We start from the raw sequence: 22,582 nt of genomic DNA, 5'->3' as shown, positions 1-22,582 counted from the left end.
CAACGGGGACGGGGCCCCCTTGCCTGCATTAGCGCCCAGATTGCAGACCAGCCTTCCCTGTCAGCCTGTCAGCCTGTCAAGCCATCCTGCCTGCCTGCCATCTTGTACCGAGGCTGATTCTCCTCTTGTGCCCAGGCCGTGCCGGCTATCAACGTTCTTTCTATCTACTCCATAATAGTATAGCACGACAATGTGAGCAGGCTGAAGATGCTCGCAGGCACAAAAGCTGCACTGCAGACAACATCCAGGCAGACCGCTTAGAAAAGAAGAGAAGAGAGAAAAAAGCTGGAAAACCATGGCCTCTGCCACCACCACCACCACCGCCTCGTCGCCCTTCCCCTACGCCACGGCACCAGACATCATCCGCGCCCACCAGAAGGACGCATACTTCCAGGGCCTGCTGACGAACCAGCTCGTCGACCTGCACAGGCGGCTCCTGGGCGCCCGGTCCGCCCACGCGTGGGCCAACGAGTCGCGCACCGCCGCCGACCTGCTGTACCTCTGCCTGACCACCCTGATAGGGAACCGCACCCTGGGCGAGGAGTACTGCGACCTGATCCAGGTCGAGGAGCCTGACAAGACCACAGCAGCACCAGGCGGGCCCAGGCTCCCCTCCATAGGCCGCCGCTCAGGCCTGATCGCCCTCTCCGTCCTCGTCCCCTACGCCCTGGGCCGCCTCCTCCCGGCCGTCCGCAGCCGCCTCCGCAGCCGCCTCGAGGCCCGCCTCGCCCACCTGCAGCGGAGGCACAGGGCCGCCCACAACAGCGCCGAGTACCGCGCCGGCCGCTACGTCCTGGCCCACCTGGCCGGCCTGACCTCGGGCGCCCACGTCCACGCCGCCGTCCTGGCCACCTTCTACTTCACCGGCGCCTACTACTCGCTCTCCAAGCGCCTCACGGGGCTGCGCTACGTCTTCACCCGCCGCCTGCCCGAGCACCCCGCCGGCGCCAGCGGCGCCAGCGAGGGCGGCACCCCCGACGGCCGCGCGGGCTACGAGGTGCTGGGCGTGCTGCTCGTCGTCCAGCTCGCCGTGCAGGCGTACCTGCACGTGCGTTCCGTCCTGGCCGCCGGCGCAGCGGGGGACCCGGACGAGGCCAGCGTCGAGGCCGTCATCCGGGAGCGGGCCTTTGGCAGCGCCGCCGCCGCCGACGTGTCGCTAGACCACGCCCACAGCTACGGGAGCGGCAACAACGACCTCCTCCTGCAGTCCGGGGCCGGGGCCGGGGCCGGGGCCGGGAGGCGCTCCAAGGCCGCCATCGGCGTGACGACGCACACGCCCGTGCCCCGGGGCGACGCGCCCAGGTACGACCTCGGTGTAGGGGTTAGCAGCGGCGGGGACGCGGTCATGGGCTGGATCAAGGGCCAGTCGCAGCGCAAGTGCACCTTGTGCCTGGAGGAGCTCAAGGACCCCTCCGCCACGCCGTGCGGGCACGTCTTCTGCTGGTCGTGCATCGGCGACTGGGTCAGGGAGAAGCCAGAGTGCCCCCTGTGTAGGCGGGAGGCTCTGGTGCAGCACATCCTGCCCTTGCGGGTGGCATGAAGTAGGGTTCGGGCGCTCAACGGCTTCGATTGTGGGACAACGAGCTTATGATGACTACGAGACGTGTGGCGATGACATGGGAGATGGTGACTAGCAGTGTCTGCCAGGCAAGTGACTGACTACCCGAGGTCTCAATAGGGTGAAGTGAATTGGCATCGCGGGGATCCTCGTATGATGAGGGGAAAAGATCGATATGACTCCTCAATGGATCTTGTTAGGAAGGCCTGCAAATAGACCAAGGGTCCAAGATCACCTTAGGGCGAGTATATTGGTCTGCTTGTCCAAGAAAATGAGACTGGAGATACAAGCCACGAAACCAAGTACCGTGCAAGCCTGGCCGCAACTCCTGTTCCCTGCTCTATAAGCTCCAGTGAGATCCAGCTGAGGAGCGAACCCATTAGCCCGCGACCGTTTCCCAGCACATGGTAGTAGGTACATGAACAACATGACGATCGCCCAAGCATTCCGACCAGTCGTCCATACGCCTCAGATCACCCAGCAGCCCATGTGCAATCAAGCCATACAGGAATGATGCAAAAGCAATCGCTTCGTCTTTCAAACACAGAGCATCAAGCCCGGAGTACAATGTTGAGGTATCATAAGACCGCCCTGAACCACCTTGGTAACTCCGCTTCCGGGCCAAAACAATATAAAGCCAGATGCCGCCTCGGCAGTTGATATGCAAAACCGCAATATGCTGCAAACCCACATGGTAACCCATCAGTCCTCGTCGGGCACGCTGAACAAGACAATCTCGCCCTGATCGTTCCGGCGCAGCCGTAATGAGCGGAACAACTCCTTCTCCTCAATCGACTTGGCTGCTCGGCCTGAGCAACCTTGTTCACGGTGATATCGCCTCAACGCTTTGTGGACACTGCAACCGCGTTCACTGTCAGAGCCTTTCTTGACCAGACTCAGGAAGAGATCTGCCTGGGGCTTGAAAACGACCATGGCGCCCGGCCCATCCCTCGACTCTTCCTCATCGCCCTTGGTGTACTCGAGCATCTTGACCTCCTTGGCCCCCTCGAGTCGCTTGGAGGTGTGAGAATGCCGTTTCTTGGTGGACGCCGATGTCGACGTCGAGGTGTGCTTGCGCTTCTTGGATTTGGTTGCCGGCTTCGAGCTCCCACTTGACAGCATAGATGCAATACCGTTGAATATCCCGCTCTCTGGACGGCTGGACTTGTGGTGTTTGGACTGTTTGGACTTCTTTAATGGGCTGGCGGGGTTCTCGTTAACCTCTCCACCGGATCCTGAGTAGTCGGGGGACGGCGGGAAAGCGTGCGGTCTGCTCATCAGACGGTTCAGACCGCCGGTGAGGTCAGAGTGGAGTACAGGCGCATCCGGCATGTCGAGGTCACGCGTGTCCACATGTAAACGCTTCCGTTTCTTGTCCTTCTTGTCGTCCTTGCTGGCCTTCTTTCGGTCCTTCTTTGGCGCCGGCGTGTGAAAGGAACTGGATTCGGCCGGCACGGGGCCCGATCCGTACTGAACCAGAGCCTCGTCGTCGGCCATCATGTCTGCATCGATGTCCCGGTAGCTTTCCTTCTTGTACTCGTACCGCACCAGCTCCGTACTCTCTGCGGCGGGTTCTGGAGCCGGAGCACCAACCTGCGGTATCGCGACGGTCGATGCGCTCGGGGTTGCGTCCACTTGGTAGTCGAAGACGTTGAACCCACCATAAGCCGTGGGCGGGCTGGGAGCGTGGGGTGGCGCGGCCGGAACATCCTCCCATCCCTCATAGTCGGCGACCTCCTCCACGTACGCTGCGTGGGCCATATCCTTTTGCGTAGACTGTGTGTTGGCTGCCGCTGTCGCTGTCTTTGCCTTTTTGTTCTTGTAGAGAGCTCCTTGGTACTTTTGTTCCTCGGTCATGCAACTCTGCGAGCTGATCAGTCTGGGGTTGTGGGCCTCAGGGGTGTGTACACGCCTAGCGTAACATTGGGAGCCATACCGTGTGAGATCGGTAGTCGTTGCCGTAGAAATGAACCATGCAATCGATACAAGTGAATGTAGCCCCACGACAGCGGTTCTTGTGTTGGTCAAGTTTCTTCTTGGTCAAGACATCACCACAGGCTACATTTGGGACAAGTGTCAGTTTGGATTTGAGGAGGCAAAGAAAGCTTGGGAAGCAGGAAATTAGGGAGAGGGAGCAGCATGAAGGCCGAGGAGGGTGTGTGGGTGTTTGGGTTCGAGAGATGGATATACTGGGATTGGGATGGTCATAATGCAGCAGAGACACGGACTGGGGGTGGTCTCAATGCCATCAGACGGAAAGGGGCAGTAGCTGGAGGGCGGGAATGCGACAGAGGGAGGACATGGTGGAGGGGGTGTGTGACGTGCTAAGTCCGTCGTGTGTGGCACCAAGACGGCAGGTTGGGGAGGGTGGGGTGTGCGTAGGAGGGGACCGGGGATGATGTCCAGACAAGACATGAGCTCACCACAGTGGCACAGAGTCTAATCAAGTGATGGAGGACTGGGGTGATCTCGTGGCAGGTTGATATCGGGGATGTCCTGACTTACCTTCACACTGGAAGCTCACCATCTTGGCTGCTGGTAGTAATCGCAGCTGGCAGTTCGTGCCCTTTCCGAGAGACAAGCGAACAAGTGATTGGCACTAGGGAGCCGAAGATGACGGGCAGCAGGTGTGGGTGTTTTTGACTGGACGCGCCGGCTTGGGCTTGGGCTGTCCTGCAGATTTGCCTCCTGTTCTGGGCCTATGTTTGCCAGAGGGTTTGGCTGGGCAACCAGAGACTGCGACTGCTGCTGCTGCTGCTGCTGCTTCTCCCGGACAGACAAATGCACGTCCGCTTCCTGCTCACCGAAGCTCAAACTTGACGTTTGGGGGTTCTCCGGTGGACCTGTGCCCCCAAAAAAGAGAGTTGACGGACAGAGACGGTAGTTCTGAGTGCGATGCAGCTGAAACGCCTTGGACCCCGGGGCTGAGACTTGACAGAGCTGGGTTTGGTTGGCGAGTTAAATTTAACGCGCTGCAGTTGGCGGCGGATGGAGGGATGGGGACGAAATGATTGAAGGATTGAGCTTGGACGCGCGACTGCACAGGACCGGACTGGACTGGCTGGACCGTTGGGCCTGGGTTATTATTGGCGGCGGCTGGATGATGTTCAATAAAAAGCCGGCGCGAAAGCGAGAACCGTCGTGCTGGGACACAATGCGACAATGCAGCAAGTGGCCTTGGCCCAGGTCGAGCTGGCGGGCTGGCGGGCTGGCGGTTGACTGCAAATCGAGCAGTGGGGCCGCGACAGAAGAAAATGGCCTGGTCACAGGGCTGAAGAAGAGCGCGCCGTGGCAAGATCTTGGGGCGTGGGGAGCGGATCTGCAGGAGCCTCCGAGCAGCACAAATGCAGCGCCCAGGTAGTCAGGGAGTGAAGGAGTCGGCACGGAGTGTGATGAGGGAGTACGAAGTACGAAGTAGCTGGCCGGCGATGGTCGACCACGATCGATCGGCGTTTGCACTTCTTGTTCTTCTGCTGGTGCCGCTGGTACTGGTGCCGCCGCTGCTGTTGCTCCCTGTCTGTCCTCCTTCCTCTTTCTTCCTTTCTTGCTGCTGCTGCTGCGAGTCTGGCCAATGTCGTTGACTGTTGACAGAGGCAGAAGATAAGACGGGTTCGGGACGTGGAAAAGTTTTTTGCTGGTCGGGCGCCCATGCAGTTCGCTAAGGACGTGACAAGCCAGCAGGGCGGGCCATCGAGAGCCAGGCGAGCAGGCGAGGGAGATGCACCCTGACTTGGTCAGCTTTGGGCCAAAACAACCTGGAGCGCGAAACGGCAGGCGCGTGCAGGATTGGCTGCATCCCTCTGGTTGAAGCACCAGGTGCGTACGCCAAGCAGGTGCACGCCAAGCCAAGCCAGACGAGCCAGGCGAGCCAGGCGAGCCACGATTGCCGATGTCGGGGTGTGAGCCTAGCCAGCTCAGCTCATCCATCCTTCTGGAAACCTGGATGAAGCTCCCAGCTAAGGCCCCCTAGCTCAAGTCAATCCATAGACCACACGGACTACTGGAGGGGGCCACCACAGATAGAAAGCCTCATTAATGCCGCGACACCTGCGATGTGCCATATTAGAACGCCGCGGCCTATAACATGACGAGGCCTAGCTCACCCACAACCCGCCCGACGGCAAGCCACACGGGGGTTGTTCGCAGCTATTCGCAACTATTCGCAGCTGGGCAAAAGCTGTGAGCAGTGAACACACTGGTGTCCCCGAGGAAGTGGCCGACCACAACACCAAGCCGAGCAACATGGTTCAGGCGACGGGGGTTGGTTTTGTCCTTGACATCGATCCTCGGTGACAGGAGTTGAACGCAAAAAGACGCCGACCGAGCGGCCTGAGCATCTCGAAGGTTCAATCTCTCCCAGACCCCATCTGATGTTGCGGTTGGTCGGCTGGAGGCGGGCCTCTAGTGCACAAGTGTAAATAAGTATGTGAAGGGACGGCCATCGGACTTGGGATGCGGCTAGACACGCGGGTATGCCCTCGGCTTCGAGTTCGGAGCCGGTCAGCTTTCCTGCCCAGGGCCCAGGCGGGCTTCCAATCTCAGCCAGAGGCCCTCTACGGAGTATGGCAAGGCCGCAAGGGTGGTGGGTGCTGACATGGAAACTTGAGGCCCGAATGGGCCATGTCCCTGTCATTCCGTCTATTTTTCGACCTCTTCTGGACGAGTCCGCACCGCTGGGGGAGGGGGGCCGACCAGAGACCCCACAACGGGGAAATGTGTTTCAGGTCGCACACGTCAAGCTGCTTCGACTCCGAGACGCCGTGACTACGACGCAGGTGGTGAAGGGCTTGTGTCAGCACAACCCTGGGCACACAAACCCAACCTTGAAGGTCAACAAGGGCAGCCGAGCCGGCTGGCTGGGTGGGTGGTAGAATGAATACCCATAGTGAACAGCCGGGGTGCCGGGGCAAGCCACACATACATGTGCAGACAGACACATCTACTCGGTGCCGGTACTGCCTTTTATGCCAGCAATTCCCGCTGCAAGCGCTATTCAGGTAATCACTCTTGCCACATACGGGCTCAGCCGAAGCTAGCCCGCAATGTCGAAAACTTTTTTGCGATCCGCAGCCGAGGTCATGTGTCGTGATCATTAGTATCCTTTAAATCTTTGAATGCCTTCGGTGTCAGGGATCAAGGGGCCAGCTCCTCTCGCAGCTGGAAGAAACCGAAGGGCAGCTCCACAGAACATCAGCTCATCAGAGGGAGGTTGAAACAACGTCTGCTCTCTTGTCTTCGGCCCAGGGCCAGTGGGAGGCTGGCTGGGCTGGCTGGCTGGCTGGCGCGAGGACCAAGAGAGCAGGCGAGCACCGTGCTCAGCAGGAGACGGATGGCGGGTGGCTGATGGAGGATGGAGGATGGCTGATGGCTGATGGCTGATGGCTGATGGATGATGGGCTCAAGCACAGATCAACACAGATCTGACATTCTGATAGACTATCCGGTCAATGAGCGCCCGACACGAGGTGGGAGTGGAAATCGTGGCGCGCTGACCAACTTAGTCATGGCCGACGTCTTGACACCAGAGATCAACAGCGCCGAGGCATCCACAGACAGTTCCAGGCGGCTCGGTTTTGACAGCCTGCCTGCCAGCCTGCCAGCGTCTCGACCCTGTCATGCCTGCGAAAGCCAATGCTGCGACCATTGCTACCGTCGTGTCGCTTTTATGGCCACAGCGTCGCAACCAGGGCTGATGAGGCTGCGACCCTCGGGTTATCGGGTTGTCGGGGTCAATTCGCTCAATGCACGTTGGGAATGTGGATTGAGTGGTTGAGTAGTTGAGTGGGCTGGACCCCTGAGCGGGATGAAATCCCAAGGATCTGATCGGCTGCTGCGTGGTACCACAGTCTGCACAGCACTTGCAGGAAGCGGAGGTACCCCGGTACCCTTGTACCCTGTGCCGGGCCAGATGATACCCTGACAGTCGAGGGCGAGGCCCCATCTCGCTGCGCCCGCAGTCTATACAGTAGGTATCTAGGTACCTACACACGGACAAGACAGAGAGGACCGTCTGTGTAGGGAGAGTGGGAGGGAGCTCTCAGTAAATCCCATGTTCTCATCCACCTCTTTCTGGCATCAGCAGCCTGCACAACGCACGACGCACGACGCACGACGCACAACGCGCAACGCTTCATCTCGGCCCCCCTTCACGTCGCCCGGGACAACGGCATTGCATGCATTGCAGGCCACACTGCATGGCATTATCCTGACATTACCTTACATTTGCCACTGCACTACACCTGGCCCTAGACCACACACTTGTTACTCATCGTCGCCTGGGCAGTCTGGCAGTCACCTCACCCACCAGTCAGTCAGTCAGTCAGTCAGTCAGTCTCGTCTCGGCTGTGGTATCACCCAATTAATTCCGCCCGTCTCTGCTGGCCAGCCGTCCCAATAGCCGTCCACGCCCGCGTCCCCATACCCATACCAGCCCATACCCGTCCATACCCAGCAACAGGACCCAGTTCGCGCATCTAGGGCAGGCCTCGCTTGTTTCTACGCCCTCCCATTCTTTCTTCTCCCCTTCCTTCCTTTTTAATTCTTCTTTGCCATGTCTGCCCCCGGTCCTCCACCCCAAGGCTTCCTGGAGCAATCCGGCACCCTGCTCTACACCGCCGCCTCGTGGATGCGTCTGCCGGCCATAGCTTCGACTGTAAGGCATACTGCCTCCCTCCCCTTTATCCCGGCGTTGCCTATGTCACACTCCTTTTGTCTGCTCCCCTCCGCGGCCTTACATGTCGTTCGACCTGCCCGAGCCCCGGCATCTGCCTCCCTCGCCTCCGAATGCGCCGGTCCGTGACCGACGACCGAAGGCGCGACCTGAGGCACTTCGCTAATGTGATCGCGACCAAGGGCGTTGCTGCTGTGCTCACCTCCCTGCTCTACTTCAAACAAAAGTAAGCCTTGCCTCTTGATATCTCCTGCGTGCTGCTCGCCTCGAAATGCTAACCCGAGCTGACAGGGCCCTGATATACCCCTCGCACATGCCCCCGAATGCCCGAACAGATGTTCCCCGACCCTCCCAGTTCGGCATACACGACTTCGAAGACTTGATGATCCCGACCAACGATGGCGAAAAGCTGTCTGCCTTCTACATGCGCGGCCCGCGTCACGGGCGCAACTCCAACGTCACCGTCTTGATGTTCCACGGAAATGCTGGCAACATCGGCCACCGACTACCCATCGCCCGCATGCTCATCAGTCTGACGGGCTGCAACGTTTTCATGCTCGAGTACCGAGGCTACGGTCTGTCCACGGGCGAGCCGGGCGAGTCTGGAATATGTCTCGACGCGCAAACCGCCCTCGATTACTTGCGCGACCGCGCAGAGACGAGCAACCACAAGCTAGTAATTTACGGGCAGAGTCTGGGCGGCGCGGTTAGCATCAAGCTCGTCGCAGACAACCAGAAGGAGGGCGACATTGTTGGCTTGATCCTGGAGAACACCTTCCTCTCGATGCGGAAGCTCATCCCTTCAGTCCTGCCTCCTGCAAAATACTTGTCGCTTCTGTGCCACCAGGTTTGGCCCAGCGACTCTATAATACCCAACATCACGAAAGTGCCCATCCTGTTCCTGTCCGGCCTGCAGGATGAGATCGTCCCGTGAGTCCAATCCCGCTAGCCCGTCTTGGCCAACACCGACCCGGCAATCCCACATAACCTCACCTGTCACACTTGTCGACTCGTCGTCATGATTAAGACTGCTTGGCGGATGCTGAACCCTCTGGTTCCGGGATTACCATATTGCCGTTTACATGCATGACCCCGTGTCTCGCGCTAATTATGTATGTCTTAGACCAAATCACATGCGCAAGCTCTACGACTTATCGCAAGCACCCAACAAGATCTTTAAGCCGCTCCCCGGCGGCGACCACAACTCAAGCGTGCTCGAGGAGGGTTACTTCGAGTCGATATCGGACTTTATCGCCTCCATCACCCAGGAATATCCCACCACCCCACCCGAGAAGAGTCGCATGTGAGCTGCGTGGGATTTAGAACTGGAGGGAGCCGGGTCGTGAACTAAAGGCCGGTAGTGCGGGAGCCGCCGCCCAATCTTCACCGCCCCCCGGCCGCCGGGACCCAAAAGCGAGGTCGCTCGCTCGTCCCTTTCCATCTATCTATCAGCGTGGGATTTAGGCTTTCGATCAGAGAGCAAGCATGTGGCGGCATGGCTGGCTGGTAGACCGGCGTCGTGAGGCATGCATTGACGAGGCTATTTTGGCCCCGTGGACTGGCAAACAAAATTGCGCCTTTGATAAAGATACCCCCCTGTTGGAATTTTTTACTGCATTACTATGTAGTATCTATCTACCTAGTGTCCAACCAACCAAGTCCTTTCTCTGCATGTTGAAGCTGGCATTCGCTTGTCTCAGAAAGAGAAGGGCTGTCCAGAAATGAGCTGCTGCGCCTGAGGAATGGAGGTTCCCAGTGTAATTACCCAGTGCGGCGATCCAAAAGGTGGGCGCCCGTTGACCAGGGGGGCTCGGGGAGTGGGGGCCAGCCAGCATGTTGGTATTCAGAAAACAGATACACAGGCAAGAAACACTACAAAGAAGCAATCCAAGATAGGAAACCCTGTTCTGTCGGGATATTTCTCAGTCCCCACTTGCGTACCGATTGCCCGGAGACAAGATAACAGTGTTTCAGAAAAGAAACGAACACTGAGGGAAAAAGCAAGACAGGAAAAAAAGACGAGTGTCAAAATCATGGCCTGGAAATCACTTGCGATATCTCCCCATCTCGCGTACATCTCCGCCGCAGGCTACCAGTCACAAGCGACATGACCTCACGACAAAAAAAACCTGGTTCAATACACACAAGCAACATATTGGGACGATGATCATTTCATTTACTGTCGCCCACGATTACGGGCCAGCAGTGCATGTGACTGAGTTTTCCCTCGGTTAAATATGTATGCTTTCCAGTGCACGCGGGACATCCAAGAGGCCGGCCCGTCGGGCTTGCCTTGCTTGCCCGGGCCCCGGGGAACTCTTTCTTCACCGTGAGAGAAAACACCTCATACGGGGAAATGGGCTGCAGAGCGAGATTGTGTCTCGCGCCAATTCGCCCACCCACCGGCTGTATGGCCGAGTCCGAATAGCAATTCCCGCGTTGTGCATCGCCTCCACGGCGGGACACCCTTCCCCCAACAACCCCTTGCCCATCCTCCGTCGTAGATGTCACTGTTCCTTCGAGCCAGGTACATAGACCAAGTCCCATGAATGGCCTTCTTACTCCTCCGCGGGTACCTCGGCCTTGTTCTCCTGCTTCCTCGCGCCGAGCCGCCGCAGCGCGACAAAGCCCGTCCCGGGGACCTTGGCGTCGATGACCGGCGCCGCAGCCCACTGCCTAGGTCGGGCCGCGGCACGGCTCGCCACCTGGGACCAGCCGCCGCCGCCGCTGCCGCCAGACCCGTCGCCCTCGCGGCGCAGGATGTGTGGCGACGCAGAGTCCGCCGCCGCCGCCGCCGCCACCGCGCACAGCACCACCCCGCCGGCGGCGAGGCCGTCGGCCGCGACGGCCTTGGCGACCTTTGGCTTGAGCGCGGAGAGGAGCGACTCCACCTGGGCGGGGTTCAGCGTCCCCGAGGCGATGGTTGCCGCCGTCGTCCTGGTTGCCGCCCTGATGAGGACCTCGTCCGTGGGCAGGAAGCTGGTCGTGAGGGTGAGGTTGTTCCTGTGCTCCGCCGGGACCGCGGCGGCCAGGTCGGCGGCGAGGGCCGCGTCGAGCTCCTCGGCCGTGAGGCCGAACCTGGGCTTCGAGATCAGGAGGGCGTTGTACGGCTGCGGGGCGGGCTTGGACGCGGCCGCGGGCGACGCCTCGGGGCGCGCCGGCGCGGCCGCCTTGGCCAGCCGCACGCACTGCATGAGCGTCTTCCTCGGCGCGGACACGAACCGCGGGCCCTTGAATATGCTGACGTGCCGGTGGGGCTCTGGGTCCTGGCTCTCCGAGTCCAGGCCAAAGTCCTCGGCCAGCGCGTGGATGAACTGCCGCTGGTAGGACTTCATGGGTTTGAAGCGCATGTTGCGCAGGTTCGACTCGGCAAAGACGCGGAACTCGCGCTCCTGGGTCTGGGCCCACTGGGTGTTGTCCCGGAAGAGCTTGAGCGTGACCGCCTGGTAGGGGATGTGATCGTCCGTGTGGTCTGGTTCGACGTTGAGGGCCTCGGCAAGCTGACGGTTACGTTTCTGCCGTGCGCACTCGTCGTCGCATTTCAGCGGGTCCCGTTGTGGTCCTTCCGGGTTGATACGGGTTGATAGACACTTTACTTTCTGCTTGCGCCTCTGGCAGTCGCAGACCAAAAACGTCTCTAACTGGCATGGTTTGTCCTCGTTGCAAGGCAGTGGCGCGTGACATTCGTCAACACACTCGTGACCCTGCGGACAAGATCGTCTGGCCTTGTTGCATCGCTGCGAACAGTGTGTGCCGGGGATGTCCACATCCTCGCATTCACCTTCGCGATGACAGAGCTTTTGGCATGCATGTAGACTGGAAGAGGTTGTCAGTATTTCCAAGGCATGGGCTCACGGGGTTGTTCAACGCACCCGCATTTCAGTTCCTTCATACACGGCCGGCCGCAGCGAGGTTCTTCAAACCAGCACGGCTGGTTCTTCAGGACCTCTTTGCCGCAAATGCAGCGCTTCTCGACCAAAAATGGGCATTTAGGGCACTCCACTTCGTCCGGATGGCACTGGTGTTCAACCTGAGGGTGATTGCAGGTCGTCCGAGGTCGAGTGCATGGGAAGCGACACTGGGGAGGTTGCGTACCACACTGAGAGGATAAGTCAGTCTCTACCAGGTGTGAGGCATGGTCCAGGAAAATGATACGTACTGGCTGGGGTGGATAGAGCCGAGTGCGACCACAAGCACACGCGATTTCCTCAAAGATAGCTTCAAGGCATGAGTTGCAACTGCCTCGGTGGCAGAGTTGCTCACAGAAGTGTTTCTGGCACGTCAGCAAACGCCCACACATCCTGGAGCAGATATGCTCGTCTTCAACGTCTTCAGTCGCAACATTGGCTCTGCGCCTGTTCGCCTGGCGCTTGGCCGCAGCCTTCTCGCCGCGGCAGCAGCGGGAGTCGCATTGGTGCCGTCCACAGTTCAAGGTGGCTCGACAAGTTCGGAAGCACATTGGCTGCTGGACCTCTTCCGGAGGGACTTGTTGACAGGTGGACCCAACCGTTGTTCGGCCGCACTGGCAAGAAACTTCCATCTTCTGGAAGCATGGAGGACATTTCTCAGTGTGACAGGTTTCCTGGCAGAAATGGCCACAAGACATCTTGATTCCACAGATCTGCGTGCAATGGGCAATTTTGTCTTGGCACGATTGTCGAGGTTCCGGCATGATCTCTTCCAGCGGCGTCTTGCCGCAAGGGCAATGTGTGACCACATCAGGGGACAGAGGGCAATGGGCGGCTTCTTCGTCCTGGGGATGGCACGGCTTCTCGCATGTGTGAAGCCCGCAGTCGTATTTGCGCCCACATCCTTGATCACAGGCGAATGAGCCCTCAAACCAAGTCCCAGAGGTAGCATCGGGCTCATCTGATGAGTCGTCCTGCAGCTGTCCGAAATTGTAGCTATCGAGAACGTCCTCTCGCTTATTGCAGAGAACTTCCTTGCGTTCCTTGCCGCAATAACAAGTTGAGAGCACAGGCACACTACAAGAGCCACAGAGACCCGGGTGGCATGTTTGACTGCAAAAGTGCTCTCCACATGCCAAGAGATCGCCACAGACCTCGTTGCAGCTGAAACCAGTGACATAGTCAGTGTCGATGCATCGCTTCTGAGATGTGTGCTTGCCGCAGAAGCACGGCTGAACAGGGCCCATGAGCGTGCAAGGAGGACATGGACCCGAATGGCAGGAGAGCGGACACGGGTGTGGGCAGGTCGCACGTGGTTTGGAGCATGTCTGTCCACATGAGTGAGGCGGCAGACCGGGAGTTGACTTTGGGTTCAACTCCTTGGAACACCAACAGGTGTAGGGGCCGGGCTCTTCGGTCAATTTTGAGTTGCAGCCGGGGCATCGCCACGTGGGTTCCTGGCCCTGTGGCTGATCGCCCTCCATCTGGCTCTTGTACCATTTCCGGGTGCAGTGATGATGAACAACAGTCCAGCAGGTGGTGCACGCCCATATTCGCGACGTGCGGACGACTTCGGATGAGCATATGACGCACTCGTACTGGCCGTTATCAATGTCCTCGTGGATTCGCGTGGTCAGATCAGGGGCCTCGGATTTGGAAGCTCTCCTCTGGCGTGGCTTCGGCGCATCCTGGGCTTTCGACCTTGGTGGTCGCCTCTCCCTTGTCGGCACGGGCTGGCCTGGGACGAAGGCAGGAGCGTCGGCGCTGAGGGATGATGCGGCGTCTTGGGCTACTGCGGAGGAAAGATGGCCGCCAAATGCTCTGCGAGGGGCAATTTGAGTCCCCTGAGCAGCCTGGCCTCCCCTACCTCCTCGCCTTCCACCCCTCCTCTCCCCTCGGCTCCTTGAATTTGCCGTCCTTGGCTCCATAGAGCTGGGTGTCATCTCAACTGGAGCTGGGCTCGGGTTCTCAGTCGTTACTGGGGTGGCATTGCCGCCTGATGGCGGCGCTTGCGCTCCGCCTCCATGAGCAGCAGCTCCGTTGCGTGCTCCTCGGCCTCTTCCCCGGCCAGATCTGCCCCTCCTATTTGAGCCTGAGTTGCCTCTCTGCGAGGATGTTGGCGGGGGTGCCCCAGGTGCGGGCGTACCCTGGGAGTCAGCCATGACGACGTGAGTATGTTGGTGTGTGGCGTCCCAGACTACGTTGTCGGGAAGCCAGCGTGGATACGTGTGGTGTTGCGCTTTTTGAAATACAGCGACTTGGAAACGTTGGGAAATTCTGCACAAGGATTGTGCTCCGACTCGAAGTGTGAATGCGAGACGGAAGCTGGGCGTTGTTGAAAGACAATACAGACACAGCTGGGCAGTCAAGGGAAAGGCTGATGTAATCAGATTGGCCACTGCGAGTTGAGGTGAAAAAAGTCTGTTGCTTCGTGCTGTAGTCTAGATGCAGAGGATGCAAACGAGAATCCGTCACAGTATCCCAGTGGCGAGCTCGTTGGGTCTTATCTGGAGCGGACCTGCCAGAGGAAACCTCCCAAGGAGGCAGGTAGAAAACAAAGATTTTGCAGTGGTCGACCAATTCAGCTCCTGCCAGGGGCGAAGCCATCCACAGAGTGACTCAGAATGAATGATGGCCCGGTCGGTTTCGATGCAGGCAAAACAGGCACCTGCACCCCCCTGCACCCGAGCTCCGCTAGCCGTTAATGGGGCCCGAGTGCTTGGTTGGTCCCGCTTTGCCACCCGTCACGGCGGCCCCAACCCGGTCCTCCCAGAAGTGAGACTTCACCTAGACTACATACATGCATAGCAAAGCTTATCTTGTCTCAGTATTGTGACTCTTCGCACCGCCCCATCGATTTCACACCAGTAACATCTTGAGGCTGAGTGGATTTCTAAGACTATGACTCCCAAACATCATGTAGTTGCCATTGGCGAAGGCCCTTTTCTTCATATGGACATCATCCATGTATGTCTAGCCAAGGTAACGTCCCTTGAAAAGTAGAAATCACCAGGCTTTAGGGAAGCCTAAGCAAATGGTAAACACCTGAAGCCTCATGTTGGAATCCATGTCAAGATCAATTAATGGTGTGGAACCCGGGTGAAAATCCATCAATGCTGTCAATGATATTTGGTCTCTGTGGACTTGTGAGACGAAGCTGGTCACAGGGTCAATTATATTCTTTGAATTGGATTCTATGGTATCTTGCTAAGACCTGCGATTCAGTCAAGAGCCTCCACATGCACTAGACTTCACTCTCTCTCTAGAGAAACCACTTCCCAGCTCTTAAAGCAAGTCCGTATAGAGTGATCACGGTTGTGTTTATGATGAGCAAGGATATAATGCATTTAAATTGTTGAGTTTGTAACTATTCCAAGATGGCTCATGGATTGTGACAAGTGAATTGGGACTGAGCGCAATATTAACAAGTTTCATGTGTCATAATTTTAATTCTCTCTGGTAAACACCTCGGTGTATTGCAGTGGTGTGTACAACACTTGGCCAGTGAGTGCACTTTGACAATGGTTGAGGCTGCAAGTCAAAAGGCAGTTCTAAACAAGTCCCACATGTCCACCAAGCTAATTAAATCCTATCAGGGTCATGGTTGAATTATTTCATATTTCTCCATCTATAGGTCATTAGGGTATACATCCAGATTTCACTTTTAATTTAAAATTATCTCACATACACTTTATATTCTATCCTATTTAATTAACTTTAATTTTAATAATTAGAGAATAAAATATAATTAATATAAATATTTAAGTGTTATTACTATTTTTAAATAGTTAAAGCTTTAACTTAGTTATTACTTAATTTAAATAACTTTTTATATTATTAAACTTTATTTAATTATTATATATAAATATAAATAAAGCTTTTAAAACTAATAAATTAAGATAAAAATATAATAATATAATTAAAAATAACTTAAAAACTTACTATATATAGAATTTAAGTAATTACTTAATTAAAGTTTAAAATAGTTTTATTTTTAATTTTTTTATATATATAATATATAATACTTTTATATAATAATAAATATATATTTTAATTTTATATTATATAAAGAAAGTTAAATAATTATTAATTTTATATAAAATATAATTTAATAAGTAGTTTAAAAGTTAAAAAGATAATAAATGAATATATAGTTAAATATAAAAATATAATGTGGCTAAAGTTAAAAAAAGAATTTTGCGGCCTGTGTGGATTGAACACACGACTTTCAGATTTTCTTACTGAAGTACGCTTCAGTCTGACACTCTCCCAACTGAGTTAAGCCCGCTTCTTGGCAAAGTCCCGAGAACTGATCTTTATATCAGCCATTGTGAAGACCCTAGACCTACAATTTCAGTAAATGTTATTGCAGACAAGAGATTTTTCTTCCCGAGTAGGAAGGAAGCCAATGTGATACTCCAGGCTTGTCTAGCTCTTTAAGTTCTATAGCCTTTTCTAAGTTAAGATAGTAATTCTCCCGGTAGCATTTATATATCTGCTTTTCTAGAAGACAGAGCCTCTTTTTACAAACTCGGAGAATGAGTAGTTTCGTTTCTAATCCCCATATATAGAAAACATATGTGACGCCTTCATATAGTGGTAAACGCTCAAAACCCAGTGTTTCAAAGGAAAAAAAAAGAAATTGTTGGAATTCAGGTGCTTAATTGCTGCATACGGTCAGTAAACACAGCAAACACATGAGAACATCCATGGCACGTCGACTGTCAGCTCTGAAGCTAATTGGCAGACATCTGGACCTCAGTGTCTATAATGTTCTGTGATGTACAGAGATGACATGGCCCTATTGAGCACATACCCTATAATTATGGGCAGTGCAAATTAGAGCTTAATTTGGTAGAAGGACTGAAGAGGTCAATCAGTACACACAAGAAAATGAGACAATTGCCGGAAGACTGCACGACACAAATCGGAGGTTGGAAAACAACCACATAGAAGGGGATCTATCAATGCTCCTGCCAAAACGCAGGTGGAAAGACACTCAAGGCGTATCATCTGGGAACTTTTATGGGCTCATCTCTAGCTGGACTGCTATCCGCGGGGAATCCAGGAACAGAGATAAGTTTGCGGGAGGTCCCGATACAGACTTTGGTTGGAAGAGCGGTGGGAACTAATCCTAGTCTTAGCTCAGGAACTGTCATCAATAAGCTGACTACAAGACTAATGGTTCGAGCCTGTGACTCCTCCAGCAGAGCACTTGAATCTTACTGAATGCAGAAAAAAAAGTGGGTTGTAGTAATCTCAAGTGCTCGCAGGAAACCATGTAGGGCAAGTGCAAGGGTGATATGAGAGCGGGATGATGGTCAGCTGCTCCCTCGATACCCAAGAGGGGTGTATGCTCGTAAGGTCAGACATGACTTGTGGATGTGGGTGTGAAGCAGTCGATAGTCTGCCATATAGCGCCGCAAAGGACTCTGCAAAGTGTTGGTCTACCCATCACATGCCTAGCAAGTATCCGGTAAGTAACATGCTGACTGTGCGGGCTGAGAGACAGATGGTCAGATTGGGTTCTGAGAGGGAAACGTGTGGCCGAATCGAGAAGGGCCCAGCCGTTGGGCGTGGCTGACGATGCCACGATGGGAACCAGCGGGGTAAAGGGCGGGATGGGAAGGATGGCGAAGCTATGTTGCTATCAACCAGCTGCGCTCCGTGGCTGCAGGAGCTGAAGCGTTGCATGAGCGGCCCTCGATGTGAGTTATAACTACATCTGATGTCCGAAGCTGGGCGGGTGGGCAGACGATGACCTGATAGCCAGACTTGGCAATGCGGTAGCCGGGCTCGGGACCACAGGATGGCGAGAGGGAGTGCAAATATCTGAGGCCTTTTAGCTTAAATGACGAAACACCGCTGTGGGCGGAACGAGCCGCATATTGTATGCAATTCTGCATGCTTCAAATGCTGCCGTCCATGCAGCATGCTATTGTGAGCCATGTGGCCCCGAGACCGTCGTAGCTGCGCATGTGGCTGGCTGGCCAGATGCACCACCTCAAAGAAAGTGGTCGAGTGACGCGGGACCCAAGCAGACACAACGTTTCCAGTATTAGCACTTGGCTGTTGTCCACATGGGCCTTCTCAGGAATGGTTTTGATCGAGCAGGGGTGGGGCCTATGGAGTATGGCTCGCGACGGTTGCGAGTGCACATGAGCAGACTTTAATATACTTAGACTTGACGTCAGGTAGGGCAATTGCCTGAATGTGTAAATCCATCACCAATAGGACCTAGGCGGAAGAGCGTGGTCTCCAGGGCTGGTGACACGAATCGAAGCTTTCACCGGTAGCGAAACGCATGCGATTTATTCCGACGTATGTATGTAGTGTAAGTATTCAGGATGCACATGCAGAGTCTCTCTCCCGTGCGTGCAGCAGCCGTCAGTCCGGTTAGGCTCCCGATCGAAGATGAGGAGGTGTTCCATTCGAATTCGAGGCCGTGTCTTATTGGGGTTAAGCCTGGTGCCCAGGTGTGATTGAAGCCCCCCCTGTTACATCCCTCCTGCCGCTCCTCTCGGCTGCAACCACTTGCCTACCGAGGTAAATACCCGTGTACCTAAGTATCTATGCACATGTGTCTCTGAATAGGTATCACATCGCTGGGCTTCTTAGGGGACTTGCACTAGAGACTAAGTAACTCGCGATGGGAAAGAGTAATACGTACTGCAATGGCGCCTTCAGGGGACTTTTTACAGTTAGTCCAGAACATACGGCAATACTGTGCATTACGGTAATCCAATGTATTACACTTCTTCTAGATGTACTTTCCTTATAATTTAATAAGGAGAGTACCTTACCACAAGCCTACCCGCTTTGCTCCTTCCCTTCCTTATAGTTAACGATAATAAAGACCTCCAAACCTCTCCAAGTGGAGCTTACCAGCCGGAGGGCAGAGGGCAGAGGGCAGAGGGGGGAAGGGGAAGAAATACCACATAATAAAGGGGCATCATAGAGTAAGACTTTAACGGTCAGTCTTTGTGCCGAAGCGATTGGGAGCATTGGGGACTCTCAGGTGTAAGTACCTTTACTAGTAAATTAAATAGGAGGGTACCTCTAGAGGAATAAGCGTAATGTACTAGATTACCGTAATGCACCCTGTTACCATAAGTTCCTGACCAACTATTTGGGGCCTGATTTACTGTAAGAAATGCCCTGCCAGCGCCATTGCAGTATTTAGTCAATGGGAAGAGATGACCGAGCCGGGCTTCGTGATCAGAGCTACCTAGGAATAAGGTCATACTTCCTGCACGGGTCGGGTCATGCGCGGGCGCAAAACAGGGCAGGGAGACTTCGACTACTACTTCGTGCATACATATGTAACATGTACTGAAACACAAAGATACGTTGAACCTTCTTTCTGAAAGTTCTGGGCCCTCTGACAACATGTGCGATAATACTTCTTCTGTCCGTGATTGAGGATGGATGTCTTTAGTACTAGTGAAGAAGTCCGGACTCATCACAGGGAGGATAGTTCGAGATGCCGGAAGCCAATAAGTATGCATTGCGTTTTTGCCTCGCTTCAGTTTCACCACCTGATTCTCATATTGACCTGCAAAAGAAGAGTGGAAGAGTGCCGGGACTGGCTCTCCGGCGGCCACTCAACGCCCAAGGTCCACCAGGCGCTTCGGAGGAATGAGAGACGTGCAGATTGCAAGGTCCGTACGCTGAACCACGAATTGTTGTAGCATATCGGGTGGTGTGTGTTGGCATAGTCGAAGTGTCAAAGCAAATCCACGTTACCACGGGTCCTCCGTCACTGCCCACATGCCCCAGAAGGTCTATTGACTTGGATCTGTGTCGGAAACTGTTTGCATCGGTCGAGAGCTCCAAAGTGATTTCTTCGGACTCCTCCAGCAAGCCAGATTTGATCATTACCTGGTTCTACACAGTGGAGGTCTGAAAGTGCCACTCGAAGTGCTGATCTTGTGCGTCCAAGGGACATTAAAAAGCTTTTTTGTTCCATATAAATGCATCAAGGGGCAGTTTGCATACCAATTGAAGTTAGTGAAGCTATCAGTATTTGCGAAATCAATAGGCTAATGAGCCAAGAGCAAACAAAGGAGTATGGAGGTTATGAGGAGGATGGGGGAATACGCGGAGGAAGCCTGTTACTCCGGCAGACAACACAACATAGGGCGAGAGCTGTGTTATGAATCGAAATATTACTTAGACGTGTAGCTGATCTGACTGTCCATAGAGCATACCACATCCTTTCTTTGAGAACATAGACAAGTCAGGAGTCTAGTTGATCTTCAACACTTCACAATTCAACCAACGCCAGTTTCAATGCCAAAATAACCGAGTTCGTGTCAGTCAATGGAAAATCGTCCCTTGAGAGACTTCAGGACATACTAGTAGATGAGCAGCTACGTGCTGTGCATTTTCGAGGCGGACGGCGCATGTACGTGCAAAGGGTTGAGATCTGACGGTTACCTAGGTACCTACTTCTCGCAACCATTGTAGTAGCAAGTCCTGGCGGCTGGCAAGCTTCAACTGCTTGCAACCGGGCCGAATTTTCTGACAGAGACTATCCCGTAAACTGTCGTTCCGATGGAGCAGCAGCCGGTGAAGCTGCGGCGTCCTTTTGACTCATAATGTAGTTGGTTTCTCCAGCACCAACAAGCATCAATACGTCGCATGCAGTGTACAGGACCAAGAGGACCAAGCTCGGGTCTAGCTGGGGTGGCGCATGTAATCACCGATGTGACGCTGTCATGTAGGCCCCCGACAGGCTGCAATTTGCTGTCCACCGCCCCGGGCGATGACACAGCAGCCATGCGTCAACGGTGAGAGCATGAGCATTTATTAGTTGAGATTTTGGGGGCATTGGAGACCGATCGAGTGCGGCTGGAGCGCTGGGGCCTATATATTGGGCGGTTGAAGATGCTCGCCGTGCAAGTGCGGGCAGGTGACTACATATGTAACCGTTGCGCATGGCCCAATTTCCACGACAAGTGCAGGCCGGAAGGGTGACACGGGGGCTGATGGGCGTCCCAGCCGCGAGCAGAAAATAGGGCCAAAGAGAACCAGAAAGCAAACCACCTGGGCGCTCGAGTGGGATCCATTTAAGCTCCGACAACTTGAAGTGTCTATCATTGTCAATGACACACTACTGTTCACGCTCCCAAGAGATGCACCCCACAATACTGCCGACTTTGATGGGCTCGCTACCGGCAGGTATTGTAACAGCAGATAGCCCCAGCTGCATTAGATAGCAATCAAGTGACCTCTATGCCGGGTCACTAAGACGACTTGGTGCAGGAAAGGGGGACGGGCTACTGCGCGGAGTAGATAGTACCGGCGACTTGAAGAGCGGTAGCGATAGTGGTGGCAGCTTCGTTGGCAGGAGGAGCAGTAAGAGGGAAGAAGAAGGGTGCCGAGTAGGATCAGCAGGATCGGGATGCTGGCCTGCCTCGTATTTTCTGGGATAAGCACTGACTGCAGCAGCAGCAGCCTGCCACGCTGCCACGGAGGCACAGAGGCACCTATGGACGTACCTAGCCCGACCCATGCTTGGATTGCTTGGTCACTTCCCATTCGGGAAGGTGAGCTTCCGAGTACTTTGGTAAGCACAGCTACATGCACATTGACGACAGACGCCGGAAATTTCCTGCATGAGCCATCCACACACACACACACACACACCCCTTCGCGTCCCAAATCTAAACTTTCTAAGCTCTATCTCTCTGCCTGCTATCTCGCTGCCTTGGCTTGTTGCCAACATTCTGCTTCGCTTCGTCCCACCCATGTCTTGTCGTCTCTGATATCTTTGTCGGCTTCCCAAGCTGGTGATGCCGAGCCCAGTCGGAATCCCTCCGTATATCTCGTCGATGACTGCGTTCCAGCATGGTGGCACGTGCTTCGAGGAGGTGCCTCGATCACTACGGGGCAGACAGACCTAGCGTCGACATCCATCATGAAGCAACCATAGGACAAGTCCAGTCGCTGAGGTACCATCCAGGTACCGCACGCGTAGTCGTCGAGGCTGCTAGTCGAGCACCCAACTCGCTGCGGTACCACATAGCAGAAACCAAGTCCATGCTCAAGTCTTCACGTCATGAGGAAGGATGCCGCGAGCAATTGTCACAAGTAGCTTCCAAATCTGTTCCCCAGAAATCTCTGGGAGTCCGTCATGTCACGCGTTTGACATGCAGTACCACCACATGGCCGCTGGCCGATCAGCATCAAGTCCCGAAATTTGGCTTGGACATGCCTTTCATTTCGCCCAACACTCAGCAGAGGCACCGCCCTCCATGCCACCCAGCCATCTTGGCAAATACGATGCGCTTGCCCAGGACTCAACGCTCGCTTGAGCACATGTGCATGAGGCTAACCCCCAAGCCTACCTCGAGGGTGCTGCAAACCCATGTCCACACCTGCAGCCCGAACAGCCCCTGTCCGCCCCGTCCCTCGGGGAACTCAAGCTGTCAATCCCACTGA

General features: G+C 55.0%; 4 protein-coding genes across 4 annotated transcripts; 2 read left to right on the top strand and 2 right to left on the bottom strand.

The window, feature by feature from the left end:
* Window positions 1–108: 108 nt before the first annotated feature.
* KVR01_005138 (uncharacterized protein) lies at window positions 109–6,205 on the bottom strand. The gene is made up of 4 exons (XM_044794322.1): window positions 6,153–6,205; window positions 4,064–6,067; window positions 3,495–3,616; window positions 109–3,421 (listed from the first exon to the last, which is right to left on the bottom strand). Exons 2-4 carry the CDS (start codon window positions 4,083–4,085, stop codon window positions 2,261–2,263), a joined length of 1,305 nt encoding a protein of 434 aa, XP_044645583.1. The 5' UTR covers window positions 4,086–6,067; window positions 6,153–6,205; the 3' UTR covers window positions 109–2,260.
* KVR01_004994 (uncharacterized protein) lies at window positions 296–1,540 on the top strand (the record flags this gene model as incomplete). The annotated part of the gene is made up of 1 exon (XM_044788673.1): window positions 296–1,540. One exon carries the CDS (start codon window positions 296–298, stop codon window positions 1,538–1,540), a length of 1,245 nt encoding a protein of 414 aa, XP_044645439.1.
* A 1,431-nt stretch (window positions 6,206–7,636) lies between the features above and the next one.
* On the top strand, window positions 7,637–10,995 carry KVR01_005504 (uncharacterized protein). Its single transcript, XM_044792623.1, has 4 exons — window positions 7,637–8,210; window positions 8,411–8,454; window positions 8,520–9,158; window positions 9,352–10,995. Exons 1-4 carry the CDS (start codon window positions 8,109–8,111, stop codon window positions 9,533–9,535), a joined length of 969 nt encoding a protein of 322 aa, XP_044645949.1. The 5' UTR covers window positions 7,637–8,108; the 3' UTR covers window positions 9,536–10,995.
* Window positions 10,787–14,664, bottom strand: KVR01_005581 (uncharacterized protein; the record flags this gene model as incomplete). Its single annotated transcript, XM_044790944.1, has 3 exons — window positions 12,388–14,664; window positions 12,101–12,327; window positions 10,787–12,044 (listed from the first exon to the last, which is right to left on the bottom strand). Exons 1-3 carry the CDS (start codon window positions 14,296–14,298, stop codon window positions 10,787–10,789), a joined length of 3,396 nt encoding a protein of 1,131 aa, XP_044646026.1. The 5' UTR covers window positions 14,299–14,664.
* Between the last annotated feature and the right edge of the window lie 7,918 nt (window positions 14,665–22,582).

This window comes from Diaporthe batatas (assembly GCF_019321695.1).
Source record: "Diaporthe batatas strain CRI 302-4 chromosome Unknown Contig00005, whole genome shotgun sequence".
NCBI classification, from domain to species: Eukaryota; Fungi; Ascomycota; class Sordariomycetes; order Diaporthales; family Diaporthaceae; genus Diaporthe; species Diaporthe batatas.
The sequence above is the reverse complement of the archived record's forward strand: the minus strand, read 5'-3'. Positions and strand labels throughout refer to the sequence as shown.